The sequence below is a fragment of the Glycine max genome, chromosome 10, assembly GCF_000004515.6.
Source record: "Glycine max cultivar Williams 82 chromosome 10, Glycine_max_v4.0, whole genome shotgun sequence".
Classification (NCBI taxonomy): domain Eukaryota; kingdom Viridiplantae; phylum Streptophyta; class Magnoliopsida; order Fabales; family Fabaceae; genus Glycine; species Glycine max.
The window spans coordinates 40408290-40432195 of record NC_038246.2 but is presented as its reverse complement, the minus strand read 5'-3'; the positions used below and the strand labels follow the sequence as shown (position 1 = coordinate 40432195).

At 33.9% G+C, this 23906-nt stretch overlaps 1 protein-coding gene and 1 pseudogene across 1 annotated transcript; one reads left to right on the top strand and one right to left on the bottom strand.

Annotated features, from left to right (window-relative positions):
• Nucleotides 1-1022: 1022 nt before the first annotated feature.
• On the top strand, nucleotides 1023-2302 carry LOC100803407 (germin-like protein subfamily 1 member 13; annotated as a pseudogene).
• A 1082-nt stretch (nucleotides 2303-3384) lies between these two features.
• On the bottom strand, nucleotides 3385-15231 carry LOC100798815 (probable UDP-N-acetylglucosamine--peptide N-acetylglucosaminyltransferase SEC). The gene is made up of 28 exons (XM_003536104.4): nucleotides 14811-15231; nucleotides 14173-14318; nucleotides 13986-14084; nucleotides 13819-13869; nucleotides 13307-13423; nucleotides 13104-13160; nucleotides 12190-12309; nucleotides 11790-11852; nucleotides 11622-11700; nucleotides 11079-11188; nucleotides 10933-10986; nucleotides 10759-10826; nucleotides 10574-10676; nucleotides 10179-10381; nucleotides 9738-9834; nucleotides 6483-6554; nucleotides 6295-6371; nucleotides 6074-6190; nucleotides 5875-5959; nucleotides 5619-5786; nucleotides 5238-5348; nucleotides 5061-5147; nucleotides 4817-4944; nucleotides 4600-4682; nucleotides 4335-4440; nucleotides 4053-4199; nucleotides 3830-3950; nucleotides 3385-3737 (listed from the first exon to the last, which is right to left on the bottom strand). Exons 1-28 carry the CDS (start codon nucleotides 14992-14994, stop codon nucleotides 3624-3626), a joined length of 2967 nt encoding a protein of 988 aa, XP_003536152.1. The 5' UTR covers nucleotides 14995-15231; the 3' UTR covers nucleotides 3385-3623.
• Between the last annotated feature and the right edge of the window lie 8675 nt (nucleotides 15232-23906).

The following is a 23906-nucleotide window of genomic DNA, read 5'->3' as shown; positions in this document are numbered from 1 at the left end:
CCATTAGAAAAATTTCTCAAACCTCTGGATACTTGCTATAACTTTAACCTTTCTGTATTTAATTTGTCCAAGAGCCAAATATGCTTTAAGGTTCATTTCACTTCTTTTTTTTTTTCAAAATTAGAACTGCCAAATAATCTATGTAAGCCCAATGCTCTTTTCCTTCACGAGCAATTTGTTTTGTGTGTGTATAACTCGTGAAAGTTGTGATTCTGTTGTATTAAATTGGCTTGTTTTTTTCTCATTTCTCATATATAAAGTTTATGAATAGGGTCAATTCAATCAACAAATGTTATGCATTACTTGTTGGACATTTAGGCTGATTTTCTATGTAGTAGATTGGGCAAAAAAAGACCATATATTCAATGCGGATGATTTGATAAATGAAATTTTGGCTGATTCATAACTCTTGAACTTATCTATATGTTTTATTACAATTTTTATTCATATGAATGAATGTTTTATCCTATCTGGATTCCTTTTTTCTCTTTAAGGTAGGTTCATTGTGCCTTCTAGTTGTTTCTACTTAAGCTACCAATGTACTATGTTTTTTTATTGGTTGCTTTGAAACTTACTAGTGTGGATTATATATAATTTTTTTCTTCATTTTGTTGTGATTTCCTTGAATCCTAAATCTTACTAGCTTGTGATTTTCTACTTAAGATCTGTGATGGACATATTTAACTTTATTTTGTAGATAGAATTTCAATAATTGCAGCAAGAGGTCGTGGAATGTGTCACGGAGGAAGACTCATCTACCCCTTCTTCCTCTGTCAACGACAATGGCATATATTTTAATGCTATTGGAGGCAATGTCAAAGGGAATGTGTATGGCCTAGGTGCATTAAGCAAAATGTTCACCTCAAAATCTGCCTAACCTTTTGTGATTCAGTTTAAGGTGGTAGACCAAATACAGGAGACGCGTGAGAGGATTCAAAACTTGAACGTTGAGCTTACAACAAATTCATCCGCAAAAGGACTAGATGCAACTTATATTAGGGAACTTAAATATTAAGTCTCTCATGTCAGGTCCTACTACAACTACTCCCAGTGTAAATGACATTCAGAATGATGTTGACGATGTGGTAGTTGATTGGGCCGGAGAACCGTTCATTGCACCATATGACAATATTTAGCACCATGTTTATTTTGATTTTATTAGTTTCATAGTTGCACTACATGTCTTTCTTGTTGGTACTTTTTGAGTTACGAATCTACACTTCTAAGAATTAAGTTAGTTGCGAGGAAGAAAAATGAAGGTTGTTTTACTTCTTCGTTGTGCTATGGGTTTTGGCATCATCTGTTGCCTTTGCTTATGATCCAAGCCCCCTGCAAGACTTTTGTGTAGCTATCAATGATACCAAAACTGGTGGTATATATTTATATTCTTACTCTTACATAAATATTGTTGCTACTTGTTACATTATTTTGTGTCAAAAATAATATTCATCATAAAAGTTTCTTTGTGATTTGGTTTTTAAATTAAATGTGCAGTGTTCGTGAATGGAAAACTTTGCCAGGATCCAAAGCTTGCTAAAGCTGAAGATTTCTTCTTTTCTGGATTGGGACCCGGAGATACTTCAAACCCACTAGGATCAAAGGTGGCAGCTGTCACAGTCAATGAAATATTAGGTCTCAATTCACTTGGCATATATATCCTTGGCACGCATAGATTTTGCACCTAACTCACCCTAGAGGGACAGAGATTCTTGTAGTCTTGGAAGGTACCCTCTACGTTGGTTTTGTCGCGTCCAATCAAAACGACAACCGTTTATTCACCAAAGTGCTGAACAAGGGTGATGTGTTTGTGTTCCCAATAGGGCTGATTCACTTCCAGCAAAACATAGGTTATGGAAATGCTTTGGCCATTGCTGGTCTTAGTAGCCAAAACCCTGGAGTTATTTCCATTGCAAATGCTGTGTTTGGATCTAAACCTCCTATCTCTGATGAAGTTCTTGCCAAAGCTTTTCAAGTGGACAAAAACGTAATCGACTACCTTCAGAAGCAATTCTGGTACAACAATAGTTGAGTGGGAATACATGATCGAATCGCGATACCGTATCATCTTGCTCGGGCTTTGGTTGGATAAATGATTTTCTCAATTTCGCTTCATGCAATAGTCAATTACTATACAATATTAAATAAATGAAATGCATGTAGCTATTATGTCTGTAAGAGTTGTTTTGTGTGGATTTTACTGTTTGATATATCAAATCTAATAAGAAAGGACAATAACGTGCCAACACATTTCTATTCATCTAGTTAGACCAAGTCAAGTTTTTTCTTTTTCACAAAAAAAGAAGCTTGGGCAATCCTTTGAAATTTTCTAACGCAAATATTTTTATTTTTTTAATATAAATACTCTAGCAAGAGTTAAAATTAGATAATATTTTACAATACGTCAACAATGTAACTCAATAGCGTACTTTTACTTTAAAAAATAAGGATATATACATTCCCTATATTAAAACCATATAATTATTTATCTTTTTAAACATTAAGCATGTTGATACATACACATGTATAAAAAGTTAAGCCTTTAAACTTATTGAATGATAAATTTATGTCTTATTTAATATTATTTTTAAAAGGTAATAAAATATCACATTCAACCTTGAAATAAGTTTATATTATTTAAACAAGTTAGAGTAGGTTCTTATACATTTTAATCTACTTACTTTCATCCTCATTCCATGCTTTGAGTATTAGTAATTTTAATTTTTATATTTTTTTTGATATTTTTTTTTCCAATTAGTCGATTATTCTACTCTGGGACATGTCATCTAAAAATTTCAACACAAAATAAATATTTAAGTAAACTAACAAGTCAAGTTTTCAAATAGATGAAGTCAACAGTAAAAAGAAACACCTTTAACACAAGTCAATTTAGACCTTGATTTTTTTAAATAAGTCAAAATTATTTAATAAAACCTTGTTTGCCCAATCTATTTCTATATTCATGACTGATACCGTCACTGCTGTTGAATAAATTAATAAAACACTGAATGTTAAAAATTTAAAATCTTCGTAAAATACTGCCTCAATTCATTATATTTTATCGTGTATCTACAAAATAATGATTACAAAGGTAATCTATACAGCTCCAATAAAATTTCATTATTAAACAAAAAATCAGATTAACTAATTTCATTTCATATTAAAATTCATTCATTTTACTTGAAAACAATATTTTAGAATGTCTATTGTTTTAAAAAATCTCTAAATTTAATGTCCAAACAAGTGATGTTTTTAAATTTGCTTATTTAATGCATATTTTAAATTCACTTTGAAACTAAATTCAACTCAAAATTCCTCATCCAAACACAGTCATCTCTTAATAACCCTAATCTTGGAAGAAGAAGAAAAGAGAGAAGGCAGAACACCAAAGGCAAACATTTTCTTTTATAAATAAAAATACGTCACATTGTTGTACTCTTTTTACTACTACGAGGTAATCCACCGACGGTGAGTACACATCACAAATTTTCTCTTTTACTAATACAAGATAGGGGTAGTACATCAACAATGAGTAACTAAATAACCCATCAACATTTGAGTAACTACGTCTCAACAATGCGACCTTCTCTTAATTTTCTTATCTACATTCCCGTCTAATTCCTATGCTACCTGTCGTAAGGGCATTCGAGATCATTTTCAGTGACCTTAAAATGCTGAGGACGTTGACCAGAGCAATGCAGATTCCACATTTTAAAATATGATCTCTCAAGATTCCTCACCTGCAACATTCAGTGCAGCAACTTAAAGAACTGAACAGGCAACAGAAATACCATAAGATTGTATAGAGGGTTTATATAATTTCGAAACTCACCCAGCGGGCAGTGTCAAATAGAGGGCAAGTCAAGCGTACAGCTTTAAGCTTATTAGTAAGAGCTTTAAGCTTCGGCCGATTCAGAGCCAATGAGACTGCTCTATCTTCATACTCTTTCATGCTACATGGTTCCACAAAAGTTGAAAATTAAGTAAAAGACAGGGAGAAGTTTACAAAAGTAAGCAACCAAATCAAACAAAAAAACAAACTGGAAAGTGCTAACCTGCTAACAATCATCTCGTCCCCTAGTCCAGTGGCAAGACAGAGTGAGCCCGCAACCCTAGTAGCCATTTTTTCAAGAGGCAGAGTAACCATTGGCAAACCTGCCCATAGTATATCTGTTCCTGTTGTATGTGCATTGCATAAAGGCCTACAAGAAAACAAAGTCCACGCACATAAGACGAAGAAAAACTATATAAGCAAACAATTGTAAGGAAGGGGGAGAGGGCCAATTGTTTGCGAACAGGAAAATGAAGATACAAATAAAATACAGGTCAGTAATTACGAGTCAAGGAATAAGTCTGCTAAAGAACTTCTTCTGATGTGTTCATTCTTCGTGGCAACATCTGTGAAAATAATTTGATCCGGTTGTACCCCTTGTGCAGCAGCATCTGAAAGAGGTCCAGTACTCAATACAAATAGGATAATAATAACTTAAAAAGATCTAAATGCGTATTCACATGGACAAAGCCCATTGGAGAACTAATGAAAATGAAACAGATATTACCGATCAGAGTCTTAAAAACATATAATCAAACGACAACACATACATGCTCTCAGTCTCATTTCCCCAGCTGCAGGAAATCTGAGGAGCCAGAGTGCACTGTTGGGTACACGTTTAAGAATATTACACCTAAAATAATACAAGCATTGTCAGACATGTAAAGAATAAGATGCCAAATTTTGGATAAAAAGAAGAAATATGGAATATAATTGAGGGATATTATATTTTATATAAACAAGCAATAAAGTCCTGACTGACATTACCATGTATTAAATATTTCAGGATCCATCTTGTACAGTTGATTGAAGCATGCAAATATAAATTTATCCTCAGGTAGACCATAATCTGATCGTTTGTGTGGGCAGTTGGGATCTAACACATCTTGATTTTTCTGAACAAACAAAACATGCAGGACAAAGACACTCAATGCCAAGCATACAAATACATTAAAAAAACACAAACAAAATTAAGCCCAAGGTTATCCATTAAAAGTTCAAAAAACATAACCTGTTTATAATCATTTACAAAGTAGCAATGGGGGAGATGTACAATCTTCTCTGAATATATATTTGCATACCCTAGTGGTGAAACAAACTGCAAGAGAAATAATAAGAAATCAGGAAGCAAGTAATGAGTTAATAAAAAATCGTTCTCTCACTTATCTGGAAGCATCAAGTTTCTAACCTCATCAGTGACTAAGTAGTCTATGTAAGTAGCCCCAGTTGTTCCAGGGAATCCCATATATGAAACTTGAATTGGTGCAGGTTGCATAGCAAATATCTCATTTCTGGCACCCTGAAAAATAATGAGAATTACACCGTGCAAGAAAAAAGAATATTTGAGACTTAGGAGGAGGAGGAGGAGGAGAGAGGGGCTATGAATTCCAAGCATAAAATTTACCAGGTCATGATACAATTACAGTTTCAAACAACAGGGGAAAAAAGTCACTCCCAATACTATAGTAAACAAGTAAAATAAAAAGTATAAAACCAACCCCGATATAACAAAATTGAATTAATTATGAAGCTTGAATACTAGAAGGAACATAAAAGAATTACTCCCTACCTTAGTATAACCATTTAGGTTGACAAGGATATGTATCTTATCCTCATTAATCATTTTTGCTATTGCATCTGATGACATGGCAGATACATCCACAAAGTGCTCTGCTTCAGACTGAATACGTTGCCTCCATTCAGTACCATCATTAGCACTCAAGGCATAGCAGAACACCTACATATATAGATTGATAATAATACATTGAGAACAGAAGGAAAAAAAATTGTAAGACAAATAGGTTGATTGAAACCACATTAAATACCTCCACATTCTTCCTGTTGTGCATACCAAAAACAGATCCCATGAGATGAGACAAGGGATGATTACCAAAGTCACTACTCACATAACTGCAACCCAAAAGTTTCCCACACTTAAAAAAAATATAACAAAACTTTTTGGTACAGATAGAACAGAAGGAGGAGAAAATTATTTAGAGATTTAGCTACAAAATTATGACATACCCAATCCTTAGTCTTTCATATCCTCCCTCGCGCTTGATTGGAATAGGAGAAGGATGGTTGAATGGAGGAAGAGCAAAACGAGATGCAATTACCGAGCAGTGTGCAGCATATTTACGGCTGCAAAGAGAGAATGGAAAGGATATTATAAACTGAATATACTATAGAATAGAGCATTTCATATTTTAATTGGTTGTGCCTCCTATGAACAGCAATATTCATACCTAATTTCCAGAGCAAGCATTGGATCAAGAGGATATGCTATGGCATGGAATGGCTGGACACTAGGAAGAACAGACATCTGAAAGACAGAAAGGATAATAACTGAAGGACATTCAAACAAAAGCATGGTTGTACATATCATTATATTTTTAATAGAAGAAAAGCAAATGGAGTATTCATTGCTACTGACATTAATCTGCCTCCTGATTATTGATTCAACTTCCTTGAACATTTTATCGCGATCCTCCCAACAGCAGACACACTGCAATATGACAAAAGATTATATACTGATTGATGCCAAATGAAATTACAAACTACACTAAATAATTTTAATAGTACTACCAACACTTGATCATGAACTAGCAGAGCAAAGCATTGTGATAACCAAACAATGGAGAAATGGCATTTAAATACATTACACACACCAACAGACGGGAATTAACACCGTAATTCCTTTTTAGGTTGTGGGAATGGGCAGAGCATCATCACAAGACAATGCTAAAGATAATAGTAAACAAAAATGAGAAAGAACATTGTTGCATTATAACATATAGAGCATCATTTTAATCATGACTTCGGTCAATTTTACTGGAAAGCATATCTAAAACCCAAGTTTATGATATAGTCCAATCAGCTCTAACATACAGAAGGCTATACTATACTTATTATTCATTCCAACCACATGACCTGACCAGCATCATCTATCTGAAGCCCATAAATGCAATAGCCACTTAATCATATGGGTGGTACATTGGTGTAACAGCCCATAAATGCAATAGCCACTTAATCATATGGGTGGTACATTGGTGTAACAGCCGTGCCTTTTAAGTTTTCCTATAAATAAATAAATTAAATAAATTAGGTCATAATTTTCCAAAACACTTTTGTTCCTTTTTTCTTCTTCTAAGAACCCTAATAGAGCAACCGGAGGAGGAGCTCTAGAAAGCACCAGAAACGCCACAATTGCTAACGCAGAATGCTTCAGCGACTACATCGAGGTAAGGGATGAGCTACTCACACTTGGGGATTAGAAGAAGCATGTATAGGGATCCTTAGAGAATCAATTCTGGGTTATTTTGGGTTGTTTCTTTTTCTTTTTTTTCTCTAAAATTAAGTTCTGTTTTTTTTAATAGTTTCTCTTGTCATTGTGATCGAATTTTACTCGTGCAAGATTTGTTTTTTTTTTTTATGTTTCCAGCTTTGAATTTTACATGAATCATTTACATGTTTCAAGCTTTGATTTCAAATTTTGAATTGTATAATATACACGTTAATTCCTTTTTTTTATATACGATCCCCTAACGTGAATGGCCAAACCTCAAATGGATATTTTTTTTTGTATGAATGATTCTTATGGCCTGGACTTTCTGAGTTTGGCATTAAGCAGCATCGCACCCCTATGTCCTTTGGTTATAATAATTAACTTTGTGAGAAGATGGATATAAGAGTGGCTTTCCAAATGTTTACTGGTCTAAAAAGAATTGCAGCGGCTAAAGAAAAAAGAACTGGTACGTTAAGGTGCAGTATGTATGTTTAATATGTTAATGAATTTTTAATATTAAATTGATAAACGGATTGTGGCAGGTGAACATTCTTTCAAGGTGCAATAATATATGTTAATCATTGGAAATATTAATTCATAAACGGCTGTGCAGTAGTGAAGCTTTAATTTACATATATATATATAAAGTAGATATCAAGCTTTTTGTTGAAAGTGCCCTGTACGTGATTCCTTGTGGCACTGTTTTTGCTGTTTGAGATTTCCTATAGCAGTTTAACATATATATTAGAGCATTAAGAAACATTTGAAAGTATACAAAATGGTTTGATACAGTGTTTATTTTTGTCTTAGTGTATTTCAAGTATGCATCTTCACTATGATGTGTAATAATAATAATAATAATAATAATAATAGGAATAAATAAAATAAGATTATAGAAATTATTGTTTCATAGTGATTATTTTTTTTACTTTATAAATTATTTGTTGTAGAAGTTTTTTTAATTATTTTGTTGAATTAATATATTTCAATTTAATTAATTTTTTTTTGTTTTGTTGCGTCAAGTAAATGTTACTATTGAATGATATGTGTAGGATGCATGGGATGTGATAAATTATTTTATTATGAAATTGTGATTGGGATTGTGTGTAAGTGATAATCATTTGGTACGTAATGGATTGTGAATTACATGATTGTTGAGATGGTGTATGTATTGAGTTTTGAGCTATGAATTATGTAATCACACAACTGTAAGACCCTTTAAGGGCGACGAGTTAATGTGCAATGAGTTGTGAGTGTGAGAACCCAACAAGTTTAATCACTTGAGGTGCGATGAGTTAAAATAGTTTTTAAAAAAAAATTGAAATTTCGAAAACAATTGAATAGTTGTGTGCATTGCATAATTCATAGGTAAAGTTTATGTGTTCAAATGTTTTTTTCTGGATTGGACCTGAATCAGGAAGGAGAGGCCCTAACGGACTCTTTGGAGTGTAGGCTTTGGGGGTCACCCGATTTGAGTGCTCCTTTAAGCCTGTGTCGATCCCATATGGTTGGAGCATTCTTGCAAAACAAGCATGACCCTGACTGATCTCCCTATGATTTTACTTAGTGAGCATGACTTGATATACCCATTGCGTGGTGTTTCTTGTCATGTACTCCTAAACGTCCGACGAGGTTTTTCACCGAAAAATGGTACCACATTGCATGTAGGCTTGAGTCTAGAGTATTTGTTGCATAACGCATGTGTTTGACATTCATTGAGTTAACAATAATTGTGGTTTGATGTTATTTTATGGAGTATGTGATTTTGTGAAGTGATGTTATTTATATAAATTCAGCTTTAAGTATTATATGTTTTAATGCTCTAATATTTTATTATATATGAATGTGATAACTAATTCCTGGTGTGTGTTTGTGTTTGAGTTGATTGTCATTTTCTTTCAGGTGAGCCATCATATGATGAGTTCCATGCTAGAGATGGAGAGACGTAGTCTGTGATAGGGATATGCTCTAGTAAGTGTGACATTAGGACATGGGATTGTACTTCACATGTGATAATTTCCGTAAATGATATGATTGCGTTATATTTTCTATTTTAGCTTTTTTATTCAGAATGGACAGCCTTGTTTTGAGCCAGGATAACTTTTTTTTTTATTCGAACAATTTCTACTATGTTTTTCACTAATTTCTACTATGTTTTTCACTAAGTGAATGTGAATCCTTTATCTTTTGAAATTAATTTAAAGTCAATGTGTTTTTAAAAAAAAAAAAAAAATTCACATGATTGTATTTCCTTTTATTTGTTATTTGTGTGGGTAGAGGGTGTCACAATTGGGATATAGGATAATGAATTCATGTAACACATAAGCAACAGGATTATATCAAAAGCTTCTCTGCCAAACTCAGAAAATAATAAATAATATTATAATAAAGAATGGACAAAACCTGAAGTGTATGAAGGAGATTGCAAGTTGCTTCAGGGAAGTCTGGACGAAGAATCAATGCTTGTTTATAGCTCTTCACAGCAGCCTCTACATGTCCACTGAAATAGGTGACATAATTTAGATTAGCTTACAGCTATGACCAAGTATCTAGAGAGATCACATTGTTTACACAAGCCACACAAAGGTTCTGCAAGGGCAATGCAACGATATGAAGTCTAGAAAACGCAAGAAACTTAACTAATAATGCAGCCAACTAGAGTAAAAAAGAAACAAGAAAAAAATTCCTAAAAGATGCAAGTTCCAGGTTCAAATTCAATATCCGACTAAAGGATACTTATATTTCATGCTCGTGCTGCTAAGAATGTAGTTTGACTTATTCTCTAAAGTTTAAGAGTATGCTGTGGGCTTCACTACCATGAAGCAAAACTAAAAATTAGCGTACCTATCTTTATAAGCAGAAGCCAAATTAGCATGGGCTTCTGCCATGGTGGGCCTGACAACAATTGCCCGTATGTAATCCTGGATAGCATCACTAACTCTACCAATCTCCTTATATGTATTGCCTCTATTTACTAGTCCATCAGCTGCCAAGGGGTCAATGCGGAGGACCTCATTGTAGCACGATATGGCATCTACATAATTCCCCTGCAATAATTTGTCCACAAAATATCAGTAATGATATATTTTCAACAACAATTTTTTTGTAAAAGCTTCTGATCCTTACAGCCCACCCCCCCCCCCCCCCAAAAAAAAAAAACAAAAGTTTTATCAAAGCCTACATAGAACAATTAAGACATACAAGCACTGTATTCATAATTATATTCACATCAGAGCTACCTGCTGCTTATAGATTATGGCAAGGTTGTTATAAGGAGCAGACAACCCAGTTGTTACATTCAGTGTAGCTTTATAATATTGAGCAGCAGCAGCTACCATGTTCCTGCATTTAACCAAGAAAACTCATTCCTACATGTACAACACAAATCACTACCATTAACATGATGATACAAGGGATCACATACCATTCCATGTATATATTTCCAAGATTGGTCAATGCTTGTGGATGGTTGGGCTGTAATGTAAGGCATTGCTTCATCCCACAAAGAAAGTACATTGAGTAGGAATTTTAATGGCATTAAAGCATAATGACTAGAAATATATGTATTGCAAGGCCACGGGATAAGGAAAGAACATACATTATAGCACTGGATTGCTTCCTCCACTCTGCCAACATCTTTTAGAGCATTACCCTATAAGTAAATCAAATAAAATATTATATAATTGCACATAAAATTGCATGTTCCGGTTTTTTAAACCAATTATGACACAAGAAGAAACCAACCAAGTTATTGTAAGCTTCCAAAAATCTGGGGTCACATGCAACAGCTTGTTTATAGTGTAGAATTGCCATATCCAGTTGACCTTGCTCATAATATATACTGGCCAAATTACCTGTGCACCATTTGAAGTGATAAGTATAAATTGGGTTCAATATATCAGTAATCGCAAAGCAGCATAATTTGAATAAATGGAAAGTAAATTTGGATTTTGCCAACAGGCAATAGTTATCTGCATATAGGACACATTTATTCACTGTTTAACAATTTTCAAAATGTTATTTTACATGAACAGCAGGATATATAAACCAATTATGCTACAAATCTACAATATATCAGTGGCCATTTGAGACAAGTCATTGATAGTGATTTTAGAACTAGATAGATAGTACATCAGTTGCACAAATATCAATTTTGCAATGGTTATACAAGTGATTATGAAAAATGAGTATTAGATCTTCATTAATATTCGAAGTCTTTGCACTGATCTTGTACCAAGAAAATAAATTAGTAGCAAACAGATAAAGAAATAAAACAACAGAACCCACCATAAGCCATGCCATAGTTTGGTCGTGTCTGAAGAGCATGTTGATAACATGCAATAGCTTCTTGAGGCATCCCTAAAGCCTGATATAGGGAGAATAAAGAAAACTTTCAGGTTTCCAACAACAATTGAAGTACTAATCCTATCCAACCAATCATGCTAAACACCATACCTTGTATACATTCCCAAGGTTCAGATATGCATCAGGGAAGGAAGGTTTTAGTTTCACTGCTTCCTGAAATATTTTTCAAAAATAAAAGTATGAGAATATATAATGACAGAATAGTGTGAGCAGCATCAGAGACAATTCTAAATATAAATATATCAGGACTTCACAAGTATGAAGCAAACAGCACAAATTTAAGGAAGACAAATGCACCGCACATATGTATGATATATCAAAACTTACACAAGTCCCTCTTGCAGGTAAACATCATTTAGTAATGAGAAACGAAACATCACAAGCAAATTCATCAAAATTAATCAGAGAATCTGATGCACCACTGACAATCTGACATCTATCACAAGTTTAAGAATTTCATTCGAGCATGTAATGTAGTAAAGAGACATACCTTGTAATACTGAAGGGCTCTGTTGAAATCACCAGACTCCATGAACAGGCCAGCAAGATTTGACCATGCAATAGCGAAGGTAGGTTGAATGCGCAATGCCTCAAGGTAACAACTGTATGCCTGCAAAAAATGTTAGATTCTGACTATTTGCAGTCTTGGAGATGGAAGTTACAACAAGAGCAACCATCATCTGAGCCCTGGCTTGAAGACAACAACTTCATATCTGTATCGAACTGTGTATTTGAGCACAGTTCCCATGCACGAATTACTTAAATCAGTAACTAAATTGTAAAGAAAAGATGTAGGGTACAAAATACAAAGCACTGAAGGAGCCCTCCAGGCTTCAAGGCCAGCACACAGCCAGTTTTACTACTTTTATGGGGCTATACAGAAAAGGGAAGATGAATTTGACCAGCATAATATCCAATGCAGACACTCATTCAGGGGAATCCAGTAGATAAGCATCTCAAACTAGAAGCCACATTAGGGTAAAGAAACTATAATGGCTCTGACAGCATGATGTGGTACACCAAGATCTGGGTAAGTAGCATTATGGCAGAAAAGGTCTTCAAAAAGTCAAATCAAGTCAAATCTCACATAAAACAACTAATTCAACGCGATGGAATATAACTCATACTTGCAAATCAAGTAGAGCATAGTCTAAAACTAGGAAGTAGAAAGCCCAATTCCACTTTAGAGAAACTATACAGGCTAAAGAATCAGGAAAGTGGTACAACAAATCCAATTTCAGGGATGTCCCACTGTGGCAGAAAGGTCATTAAGAAAAGACTAACCTCCTATGCGGTAAGAATTGATAGTTCAAAAAAACAAAATTATAGGTCATAGAAAAACCTCAAAACTCAAAAAGAATACCACTTAAACAAGATAATACATTATCCAATGTTAGGACTTACTTCTTGCACCAAGCCTTGAGCTTTCATAAGATTACCCAAGTTGCTATGGGCATCAACCTGTAGTAGTACAGTAGAAAACAATCATATAAGCCACATGATAAAACAGAATGTAGAACAAAAGTAAGAGATTACACACTATTCTTTCTGAATAACTACTACTTAGCATGAGAAACTATTGTCATCAAACAAGAAGTAAATAATACCATTAGAGGATTTATAGCAAGTGCTTGACGACAACACTGGGCTGCTTCAGTGAGTCTTCCTTTACGCATGTATGCACTAGCTAGATTTGACCATGCATCAGCAAAATTGGGACGGAGCTACAGCAGCAAAACCAAGAGGAGGCAACGGGTTAAATAAACCAATCAAGGATTGCACAAAAACATTACAAGAAAGTACATAAGGAAAAATTGCATTAAATGAAAGGGGAAATGACTAACTATTGAAAGATATATAACATAAATAACAGTAAAGCATTATTCTCATAATAAGAACGAGCACCAAAGAATTTTATGGTGAAGCTTATATGGTTGTTGGACACACAACGAGAATTTTGGTTGGGAAAAGGTTACTACCATATCTGAGGGGAATAATAATAATAATAATAATAATAATAATAATACAAAATAAAATAAAACTAAAACAAAACAACAAATAAGCTCATAAAACATTCACAAAACAAACTACAATTATTAGTCAAGAATTGCATACGGACCTCTATGGCAATCAAGTAGTAGCGAATTGCAAGGTCAATGTTTCCTTTCTCCTGCACAAAATAAAGCTCTACTGATTCTGGAAAATGTATGATATTCGCCTACTGCACACAAAAAATAGTATAACAAGCTCCATCACAGTCATACTGAATTGCCGGCGGTTACTAACCTTCCATGCATTTGCCATATTCCCGTAACACTCAGCAAAGTGTGGCTCAATCCTCAGTGCTTCTTCATTTTTTGCAACACACATATCAAAATCATGCAACTGCCAGTACAAGAAATCAGCACCGGATCATAAACAAAACATCCAACAAATGACAAGACTAAGCAACGACAATAGAAGAAGAACAAACCTGATAATAAACTGCACCCAGGAGTAGTAAGTTGTCAGTACGGAGCGGATTTCTCTCATAGACAGTGTTGCTGTGTTCTAGGGCTTGCTTATAATTGCCAGTCTTGTACATTTGATGTGCAAGAGACAAGTACACATCTTCATCAACTGCATCACGGAGTAGTACAAAAATCATTTCACGAAATGCTAAGGATACATACAAATGCTTCAATCAAAAAATTGTGACTTTACTTCAAATGCTCACACACTTTACCAACTAAAAAAAAAAAACAAAGGGCAAGCAACTACGAATAGGCTATCCTTGCTCACCAAAACAAGCCACGAGATCGAATAACAGAAAAATCAATAAACAAATATTCCCAATTAAAAATTTCCTAATAAAACCTAATTATGAAATAGATGAAGCCAGAGTAAAATTAAAACTAATTTCAAATGTATTTGGCGCGAAAGAAGTGTAAAACCTCCTGAAAAATCCGCCACCAGCTGACTTAACTCCATCAAGAGCAATCAATAAAATGACGCACCGAAAACACAAACCATAAACATAGAGCAAGAAGGAAAAACAAAAAAAGTTGCAACACAAAATCAATAATGAACTGGATTTACAGTGAATAGATTAAAGGGAAGAAAAAAAAAAACCTTCACTAGAATCATGACCGCGTAACGGCAGAAGAGTGAGCGACGCGGGTTCCTGCTTGACGGAGAAGGGCTCCACGCGATCCGCGGTGAACTGCTGCCGAGAGGTGTCGGCGGAGCCGGGAAGCTGCGGCTGGTGGTGGTAGTGGTGGTGGTGGCGGTGGTGGTCGCCCTGCGCGGAGATCATGGTTCCGGCGGAGAGGTGCGGCGAGAGAGATCAGAGCCGAATCAGAGGCTGCGGAAGACGACGATCATTAAAACGTGTGCGATCGGAACCAGATCGCGTGAGGTGAAGTGGCGGAGAGAGAAGATTGCTCGAAAAATCCAAACCCTATGTGAGAAATTTCTCGAGTGTTTCTTCTTCTTTCTCTCCTCTTTTGGGGCTTCGCTTCGTTTCTGTTAAAACTGTGGGAATGGTGACACGACGGAGGAGTCTTTTATAGTTGATGAGGGTCTCGCTCTGGAGTGATCTCGGCCGTTGATGTCAGACAGCAAGAAAATGCCACCGTTCGGTAAATGGTGATCTCATTATACAGTGACACGTAAGTGCTGATATTTAATATTATGTGATTTTGTTATCTTTCTTTTTTTCTCCGACAAACCATGATGGAATTTTTTCACCTTTTTTCTGCTTTTTTATTTTAAAAAAACAAACTAGTAGAATTTAAAATATATATATATATATATAATCTTTCATAAATATATGAAGAAATAAGAAGTAAAAACTATATTTTTTAAATCTTTATGTTTACATCTGATTAAAGAAATAAGATAAGGTTAGGAGACTCTTCACATTTATTATGAGTTTGAATGAGAGAAAAAGAGAATAAAAAAAGGAAAGTTTAAAATTTGAATTGAAATAAAAAAAAGTTGAATTCTTGTTTCTAAAACTCAACTTTTTTTATTTTTTATTTAACTAAACAAAAGAAAATACATTGCTATTTGTATTTTTTTTCTTTTGGTTTTGTTTCCTTTTTACCAAACGTATCATTAAAGTTGATTTGGTGAATTTGAATTAATTATAACCTAACTCAATTTATAAAAATGTTATACAGTATAAATATGTACAATTTTAAGTGCGAAGAAATATGTTGAAACCCTGTATTGATTATAAATATGAAAGAGTGAGAACTTTTTATACACTTATAATTAACTAAAAATAAGTTAAATTAATTTTTGGTACTCTAATTTATTACTTAAATTCGATTTAGTTTTTTAATTTGTTTGGGTTCAATGGTCAATGACTAACTAGTATTAGTATTAGTGTTAGTGATTATGATAACAATGGCACCGATAATAATAACAACAATACCAACAAAAATAATGATTAACTAATGACACGGATAATAATGATAAGGATGATAGTAATAATATGGAAATATTTTAAAAGATAAAATATACTTTTTATTTTAGACTTATTTGGTGGTTAATTAAATTGATGGTAGGATGATGGAGCAGTGGTGAAATTATGACAATGACAAACAATGATAATAATAACAACAAAAATAATAGTTAGGATTATTTGGAGTGGAACAATTATATTGATAGTCTATTTTCAGTTAAGGACACCTATCTCAGGTTATCAAACTCCCATAATCTTAAAAGATAATAGTTTATTTAAGAACATTTGGCAGCAGGATGTTATGAAAATTGGTAAGAAGTTATTCCAACAAATGAGTTGAGATATAAATGGCATATGACCACTTATGTTAATTGTCCTTTGTGTAATGAGAAAGTGGAAGATATGTTGCATGCGTTCAGACACTGCAAATAATTGGACAAATAGCATAGGGCTAGTGATGAGTGTTTGGGCTTGTTCGTGATATCAGTAGGAGTAAGGTAACTCATAAAATCTTAACTCCGGAGAATCCTAAAGACAATCGTGATGTATCTAGGAGATGGAAGAGTGAAAATAGTGAATGTTTAAGAGCAAATATTTTGACTAAAGAATGAATATGTTAACTATCATTTTATTGATGCATATGCACTGTATTTCACTAGCTAATACAATCGAAGTAGGATTAAATATGTTATATCACTTATATGTGATAACACCATTTGTAAGAGATTAATAATACTAACTTGCCACGTGTCAATCAACACAAACCAATATGCTTAGAGGTGGGGAAATCATGCACAAAAAAGTAATTACAAGGTTCCTACTTCTCAAAAGTTGATAATTAGGTTTAAGCTTGGAAAGTATTTCAAAAGGCGACTTATCGTTTAGGATAGTCTGTTTATTAAGTACGTAGTAGTAGTAACTAGTAAAAGCATCACTCCAAAAATGTTTTGATGGGGAAGAAGATGCAAGCAAGACATGTGTGTATATGGGCTATTTGGTGTGAGATGATAGGTTGTGAATTCTAAGAGAGAAGAATATCAACATCAGAGTAATGATAGATAACGCACGCAGATCTAGTTATGAGCCAACACTGTTTTTTTATTGATGAATATAAATCCACATTACAATCTTCTTTAATCTGTACAAAACAAAGTCTATTTATAGACAACTAAACTTAACTAACATTTTAAGAAATAGCAAACAGTTAGTCAGTTAATAACAGAATTGCATAAAATTGAATAGAATTGAACAGGTCAGCATAGCTGACTGGACCAAACCTACAAATCTCCACCTTGGTTCAGTAGCTATGAATTTTTGAAGGATCAACAATGTGGCTGCTAATTTTTGACAAAACAGTGGACAAGGATCACTTGAGTTGAATCAGATCCAAACAGTAATAGAACTTGCTGCTTGGTAACACTTTAATGATCATGTCAGATGGGTTATCTTCAGTAGCAACTTTCTGAATAGTTACAACTCCCTCTGAGATGACTTCTCAAACAAAATGTAGCTTGATGTCCACATGCTTGGTTCTCTCATGATAAACTTGATTTTTGGACAAGTGTATTGCACTTTGATTATCACAGTGTACTATGATGATTTGATCTTGAAGTTTGAGTTCTTGAGCTATTCCTCTCAGCCAAAGAGCTTCCTTTACAGCCTCTGTTAGTGCAATATACTCTGCCTCTGTAGTGGATAAAGCCACCACCTTTTGTAGGCTTGCTTTCCTGTGAGTGATTTCCTAGTGTCAAGGCAGCCATCATAATCAGAGTCCACAAACCTTTCTATGGCAGCTGAACTGTAACTGTTCTTATTAGTTCCACCATAAACCAGACCCTTCCTAAATGAACCTTTGATGTATCTCAAAATCAACTTCAAGGCTTGCCAATGCTCCTTCCCAGAATTTGACATGAACCTACTCACTAAACTCACTGAATATGCTATATCAGGTCGAGTACACACCATGGCATACATCAAAGAGCCTACTGCATTTGCATAAGGAATTTTAGCCATAAATTCCATGTCTCTTTCTGAACTAGGTGCTTGATCATTGCTTAGTTTGAATTGTTAGGATATAGGTAGGGTTACTTTCTTAGCTCTAGACATTCCAAACCTGTCCAATACTTTCTTTAAGTATGACTCTTGAGATAGGAACAAGTACTTCTTGTTTCTGTCCCTTTTGGTTTCAATTCCCAAAATCTTACTGGCAGCACCTAAATCTTTCATTTCAAACTCCCTTTTAAGTTCAACCTTTACCTTTGTTAACTCACTCTTATCATTGCTTGTTAGCAAGATATCATCATACAACAATAAGAAAACAAAGGTATTGGGTGTGATGAATTTGAAGTAAACACAGTTGTCATACTTACTTTTGTTGAACTTAATTCTTGACATGAAATCATCAAATATCTTATTCCATTGTTTGGGAGATTGTTTCAGACCATACAAGGATTTGTTCAGCTTACAGACATGATCTTCCTTACCATTTGCTTCATATCCTTCAGGTTGTCTCACGTGGATAACCTCTTCCAGCTCTCCATACAAAAAAGTTGTCTTCACATCCATTTGTTCTAGCTTCAAATCAAACTTTGCAACCATAGCTAGAAGTATCCTGATAGACCTGTGCTTTACAATTGGTGAGGAAACATCATTGTAATCAATGCCTTCTCTCTGTGTGAAGCCTCTAGCAACTAGCCTTGCCTTAAATTTGCCATGTTCAACTCCTGGAATTCCTTCTTTCATCTTGTAGACCCATTTACAACTTACTAACTTGGCATCAACTGGTTTCTTCACTAACTCCCATGTGTGGTTGTCATGGAATAATTTCATTTCCTCATCCATAGCTTTTCCTTATTTCAACTTTTCCTTACTTGCCATTGCAACCTTGTAGCTTTTTGGCTCATCATCCTAAACTTCACTAGCAACTACAAGGGAGAAAGCCATTAGATCAGCATAACCAACTTTTTCTGGTGGTTTGATCTGTCTCCTGGTCTTATCTCGAGCCAGCAAGTAATCATTTGTCTCATCTTCAATATCAGGTTGAGTTCCTTCTAGACATTCTTCCTCATGGGGTATGTTGTCATCTTGTTTACTCTGAGTTGTATCAGGAGGCTCCACCTCAACCATTGGTTTTATTGGAGCTAGATCCAATTGTCCCTTGTTAGTATTTGATGTTGTTTTGTAGGCCATTTCAGACTCATTGAAAACCACATCTCTACTTATAATGCATGTCTTATGTCCATCTTCCAGACACCATGGCTTATAGCCTTTGACACCTTCTGGATACCCTATAAACATGCACTTCAAGGCCCTGAGTTTCAACTTGTCTTACTTTATGTGCACATAGGCAACACAACCAAACACTCTAAGTCTGTCATAGGTTAGAGGATGACCAGACCAGACTTCTTATGATGTTTTCATGTTCAAGGCTGTAGATGGACATTTGTTTATAAAGAAACAAGTTGTTGTCACAGCTTTTGCCCAAAAGGTCTTTGGGATAGTTGCACTCGAGAGCATGCATCTAACTTTCTCAAGTATGGTTCCGTTGAACCTTTCTGCTAGGCCTTTTTGTTGGGGCGTTCTAGCAACTAATTTATGCCTAGCAATTCCTATCTTCTTACAATAATCACTGAAAAATCATAATAGAATTGAAGACCATTATCTGTATGAAACCTCTTGATTTTCCTTTCAGTCTGATTCTCAATCATTGTTTTCCAATTCTTGAAAATCTCATAAACCTCATCTTTAGTTTTGAGAATGTGAATCCATAACTTCCCTAAGAAATCATCTACACAAGTCAGGAAGTATCTTGCACCAAAATGAGATAGAGTTCTAGAGGGATCCCCATAAATCAGCATGTATCAAATCCAAGGTGCCTTTAGTTCTTTGTTGACCAACTCCAAACTTTACTCTACAGGCCTTACCATAAACACAATGTTCACAAAAATTCAGTTTCTCCACTTTGTCACCACATAGCAAACCTTGTTTACAGCGCTCCACCAGACCCTTTTCACTCACATGCCCCAACCTTCTATGCCACAACTTAGTTCTTGACATATCTCTTACCGAAACTAAAGCTACTGACCCAGCTACTACCTCTCCTTCCAATGAGTACAAGCCATGTTTCCTCACACCCCTTCATTACAATTCTTGAGTCCTTTATAACCTCCAATGTGCCATTTTCACCTCTAAACAAACAACCTTTTCTATCTAGTTCGCCAAGAGAAATTAAATTTCTCTTAAGATCAGGAACAAATCTCACATCTTGGATAATCTTTTCAAGCCCGTCATGTAATTTTAATCTGATTGATCCAATACCTTGAATTTTACATGGCTTATTGTTTCCAAGTAACACTGACCCTCCCTGTAGCTTAGTGAACTTCTCAAACCAGGGCTTATTTGGTGTCATATGGAATGAACACCCAGAATCCATAATCCATTCTCCATCAGATTTCCCAGAGCCTACCATTAAAGTTTCTGTAGATTCATAACCATCTTGGACTATCGCTGCATTTCCTCCTTCCTTTGATCTATGAGAATTGTAACCATTCTGCCTTTCAAGACAAAATCTTCGAGTGTGCCTTTCCTTTTTGCAGTGGTAACATGTTATATTAGGCACATTTCCACTATTTCCAGAATGCGGCTTTGATTTCTTCTTTTCTTAATGTGATATTTCTTGGTTCGTTTCCCTCGGACTATTAAACCTTCACCACTCATAGAAGCCTTTTGTTTATTTCTTTCATTCAATTCCTTTGAGTTTAGGGCTAATTGAACCTCTACCAGGGACAAAAATTCTCTCCCATCCAAGAGAATTTCTTTAAAATGAGAGAAAGACTTTGGTAAAGCACACAATAGTAATAGGGTCTGATCTTAGTCATCAATAGTCACATCTATAATTTCTAGATCAAGAATCAGTTTATTGAAGACATCTAATTGAGATTCCATAGTTCTATCTTCTTGCATCTTGAATGAATATAAGGCTTGTTTAAGATAAAGATGATTTACCAGAGATTTGCAATTTCGACCAAATTCCAATTGTTATCTTCTCCTTCGAGACCTGTCTTGGTAACTTGTCTCCAAGACTCAAGATGATTGCATTGTGAGCCTTATCCATCAAGATCTTCTTATCCCTTTCCTCCAGCTTTGCATTAAGAGCGGTTTCACCTTGCAAAGCTTCTTCAAGACCCTGATGAACAAATAATGCTCTCATCTTCAATCGCCATAAGCCAAAATCATTTTGGCTTGTGAATTTTTCAACCTCATAGTTCACAGATGCCATATTTTTTCATTCTGCGCTCACTGCACCAGTTTGTTGTGAATTCTGAGAGAGAAGAATATGAAGATCAAAGCAATGATGGATAACGCACGTAGATCTAGTTATGAGCCAACACTTCAACATTGTTTCTTTACTAATGAATATAAATCCACATTACAATCTTCTTTAATCTGTAGAAAAACAGAATGAACAAAATTGCACAAAATTGAACATAATTGAACAGGTCAGCATAGCTGATTGGACCAAACCTACATAGGTTCTAGAGGGATAAGATTTTTGTTGGTGGTGGTGTGTGATGTTTGGTAAACATAGAGTCAGAGTAACTCATGCGACCAACACAAAAGTATTGTTGAGAAAGGGTGTTGAGTTAGATGATTAAGCCATAATAGTTCTAATGATTAGAGACCTAATATAGCAATACCAGGTTTTGTGGCCAAATTTTTCAGACATGGAACCATGATCTCTGTCCTTATCAGATTTACCATGATAATTACCACCAAAAAAATTCCCAAAATTACCTCAACACCTTGAAGTGTAGACATGACTAGAAGCATATTTCTTTTATTGGAGAGAAGTAGAGAACCAACATTTTTTGTACTTCTCTAAGCTTTCGAGTTCTGAGGCCGTGTAAGGCTATTTTAAAGTTTTAAAGTCACAGAATTAGTGAAAGCATCAATCCATCAAAGATGCTTCTAAATGATCTATAGAGTCTACTGCTGTGAGCATATTTATCAACACTTAATTACTTGATTTTCAACATGGATGGTGTAACATTCCAAAAATAATTTAATAATTATTTAGATGAAAATTATCTAAATATATCTTCTAATAAATAAAGGAAAAGATAGATTAAATCGTTTTAATATATTAAATTGTTATTTAAAAAAATATATTAGTATGTATAATAATATATTAGATTGATTAAAGATAATAATAAGTAAATATAGTAAAAATAAGAGATAAAAAAAAGTTGGTGAAACAAATCTTAAAATATATAATTTTAAATTGTGTATAACATTTATATATAAGAATAAACCGTTATTTTTCTTAAAATCATATAAATAAATAATTTTTTTTACATTAGTGGATTGTTTAAGGATTGAGAAGAATGAAAAAACTGAAGAAATCTTGTTGAAACAATTGATAGAAAAAAAAAGATAATGAAAAACTCATATTAAAGATTCAAGAATTGAGCAAAATATTTATCTTTTTAAAACTTTCATGGTATAGTTTTTAAAGAAAGTGTTTTATATTCTTGATATAAATAAATTGGATCGACCAAATTGTAAGTGTACTACTAAAGTTCATAAAAAGAAATCCTTAGGTGCAATCTACTAACAATTAAATTAACCAAGGCATGCTATGCCGACATTTAATTTGTGGTGATGATACTTGCTTCTTCTTGTTTTTGTGTACAAATTGAAACCTTGAAAAATACAGATATGCGGCACGGGTGTTTAAAAATACAAAAGAGAACCCGAGTAGTATCAATTCCTTTCAATTGCTAAAGGGACCCCCCCTATTATGATGACCTATATTGGAGTCTTGCCTTTAAAAATCATGGTGCTAGTAAAGGACAAGAATTTGGATGCTATTGGCCTAAATTTTGTAATATAATAACAGTAAGTTAGAATACATGACACTAGTAAGGGAAAAGTTAGAGTACGAGTAATATATACTCATTATGTAAATTAATGTTACTTTATGATATTGTGTGTGTGTCTTGTGTTTGAGTGATTGTATTGGTATTTGTATATTTGTATGTTTATTTAAGTATATTTTGAATAGTGTATTGTTTATATCATAAATTGATAATTTTGAATTATATGATAGATATTTTTATTTGGGATAATGATGAAATTATTATAGATAACTCCATGTGGGATGAGAAAAAGATTTCAAATACCTTTATCTATGATGGGAAAAACACTAAGACGTCATTCTATAAAATATGAGCTCACAAATTCTTTAAAGAATTTAAGATCCGTAGTGATTTCAAGAATCAAAAAATTGAGTCTAATGATTGCGATTATGAGAATCACCAAGTTAGATATGTTATATTTATTTGAATGCATTGAGGTGTTGTTGTTTATTTAAATATTTTATTTATTCAGAATGTCATAAATTGTGATTGTTTTAATCTTATTTTTATTGGAGTATTTGTATATATATATAATCTTGTTTTCAATTTATCGCAGATGTTATGGTTTATTTTTTGGATTACTGTGTCAATTGAAAATAATATTATTTATAAACACTTTAAGTTTGTTTTATTCACTGAAATTATCATCTTGTTAAAAATGTTATTTTTGGACCACGAGGAAGAAGATGTTAGAATTGAGGATAAGACTTAGTTACCTTTAAATACATTTTTAACTTTGTTAATATTCAAAATAATATACCAAATGTGGTTGATTAAGTTATATTTTTAGTGAGTTATTTTTAGATGTTCATATTTAAGAGTAATATTTTTATTTATGTA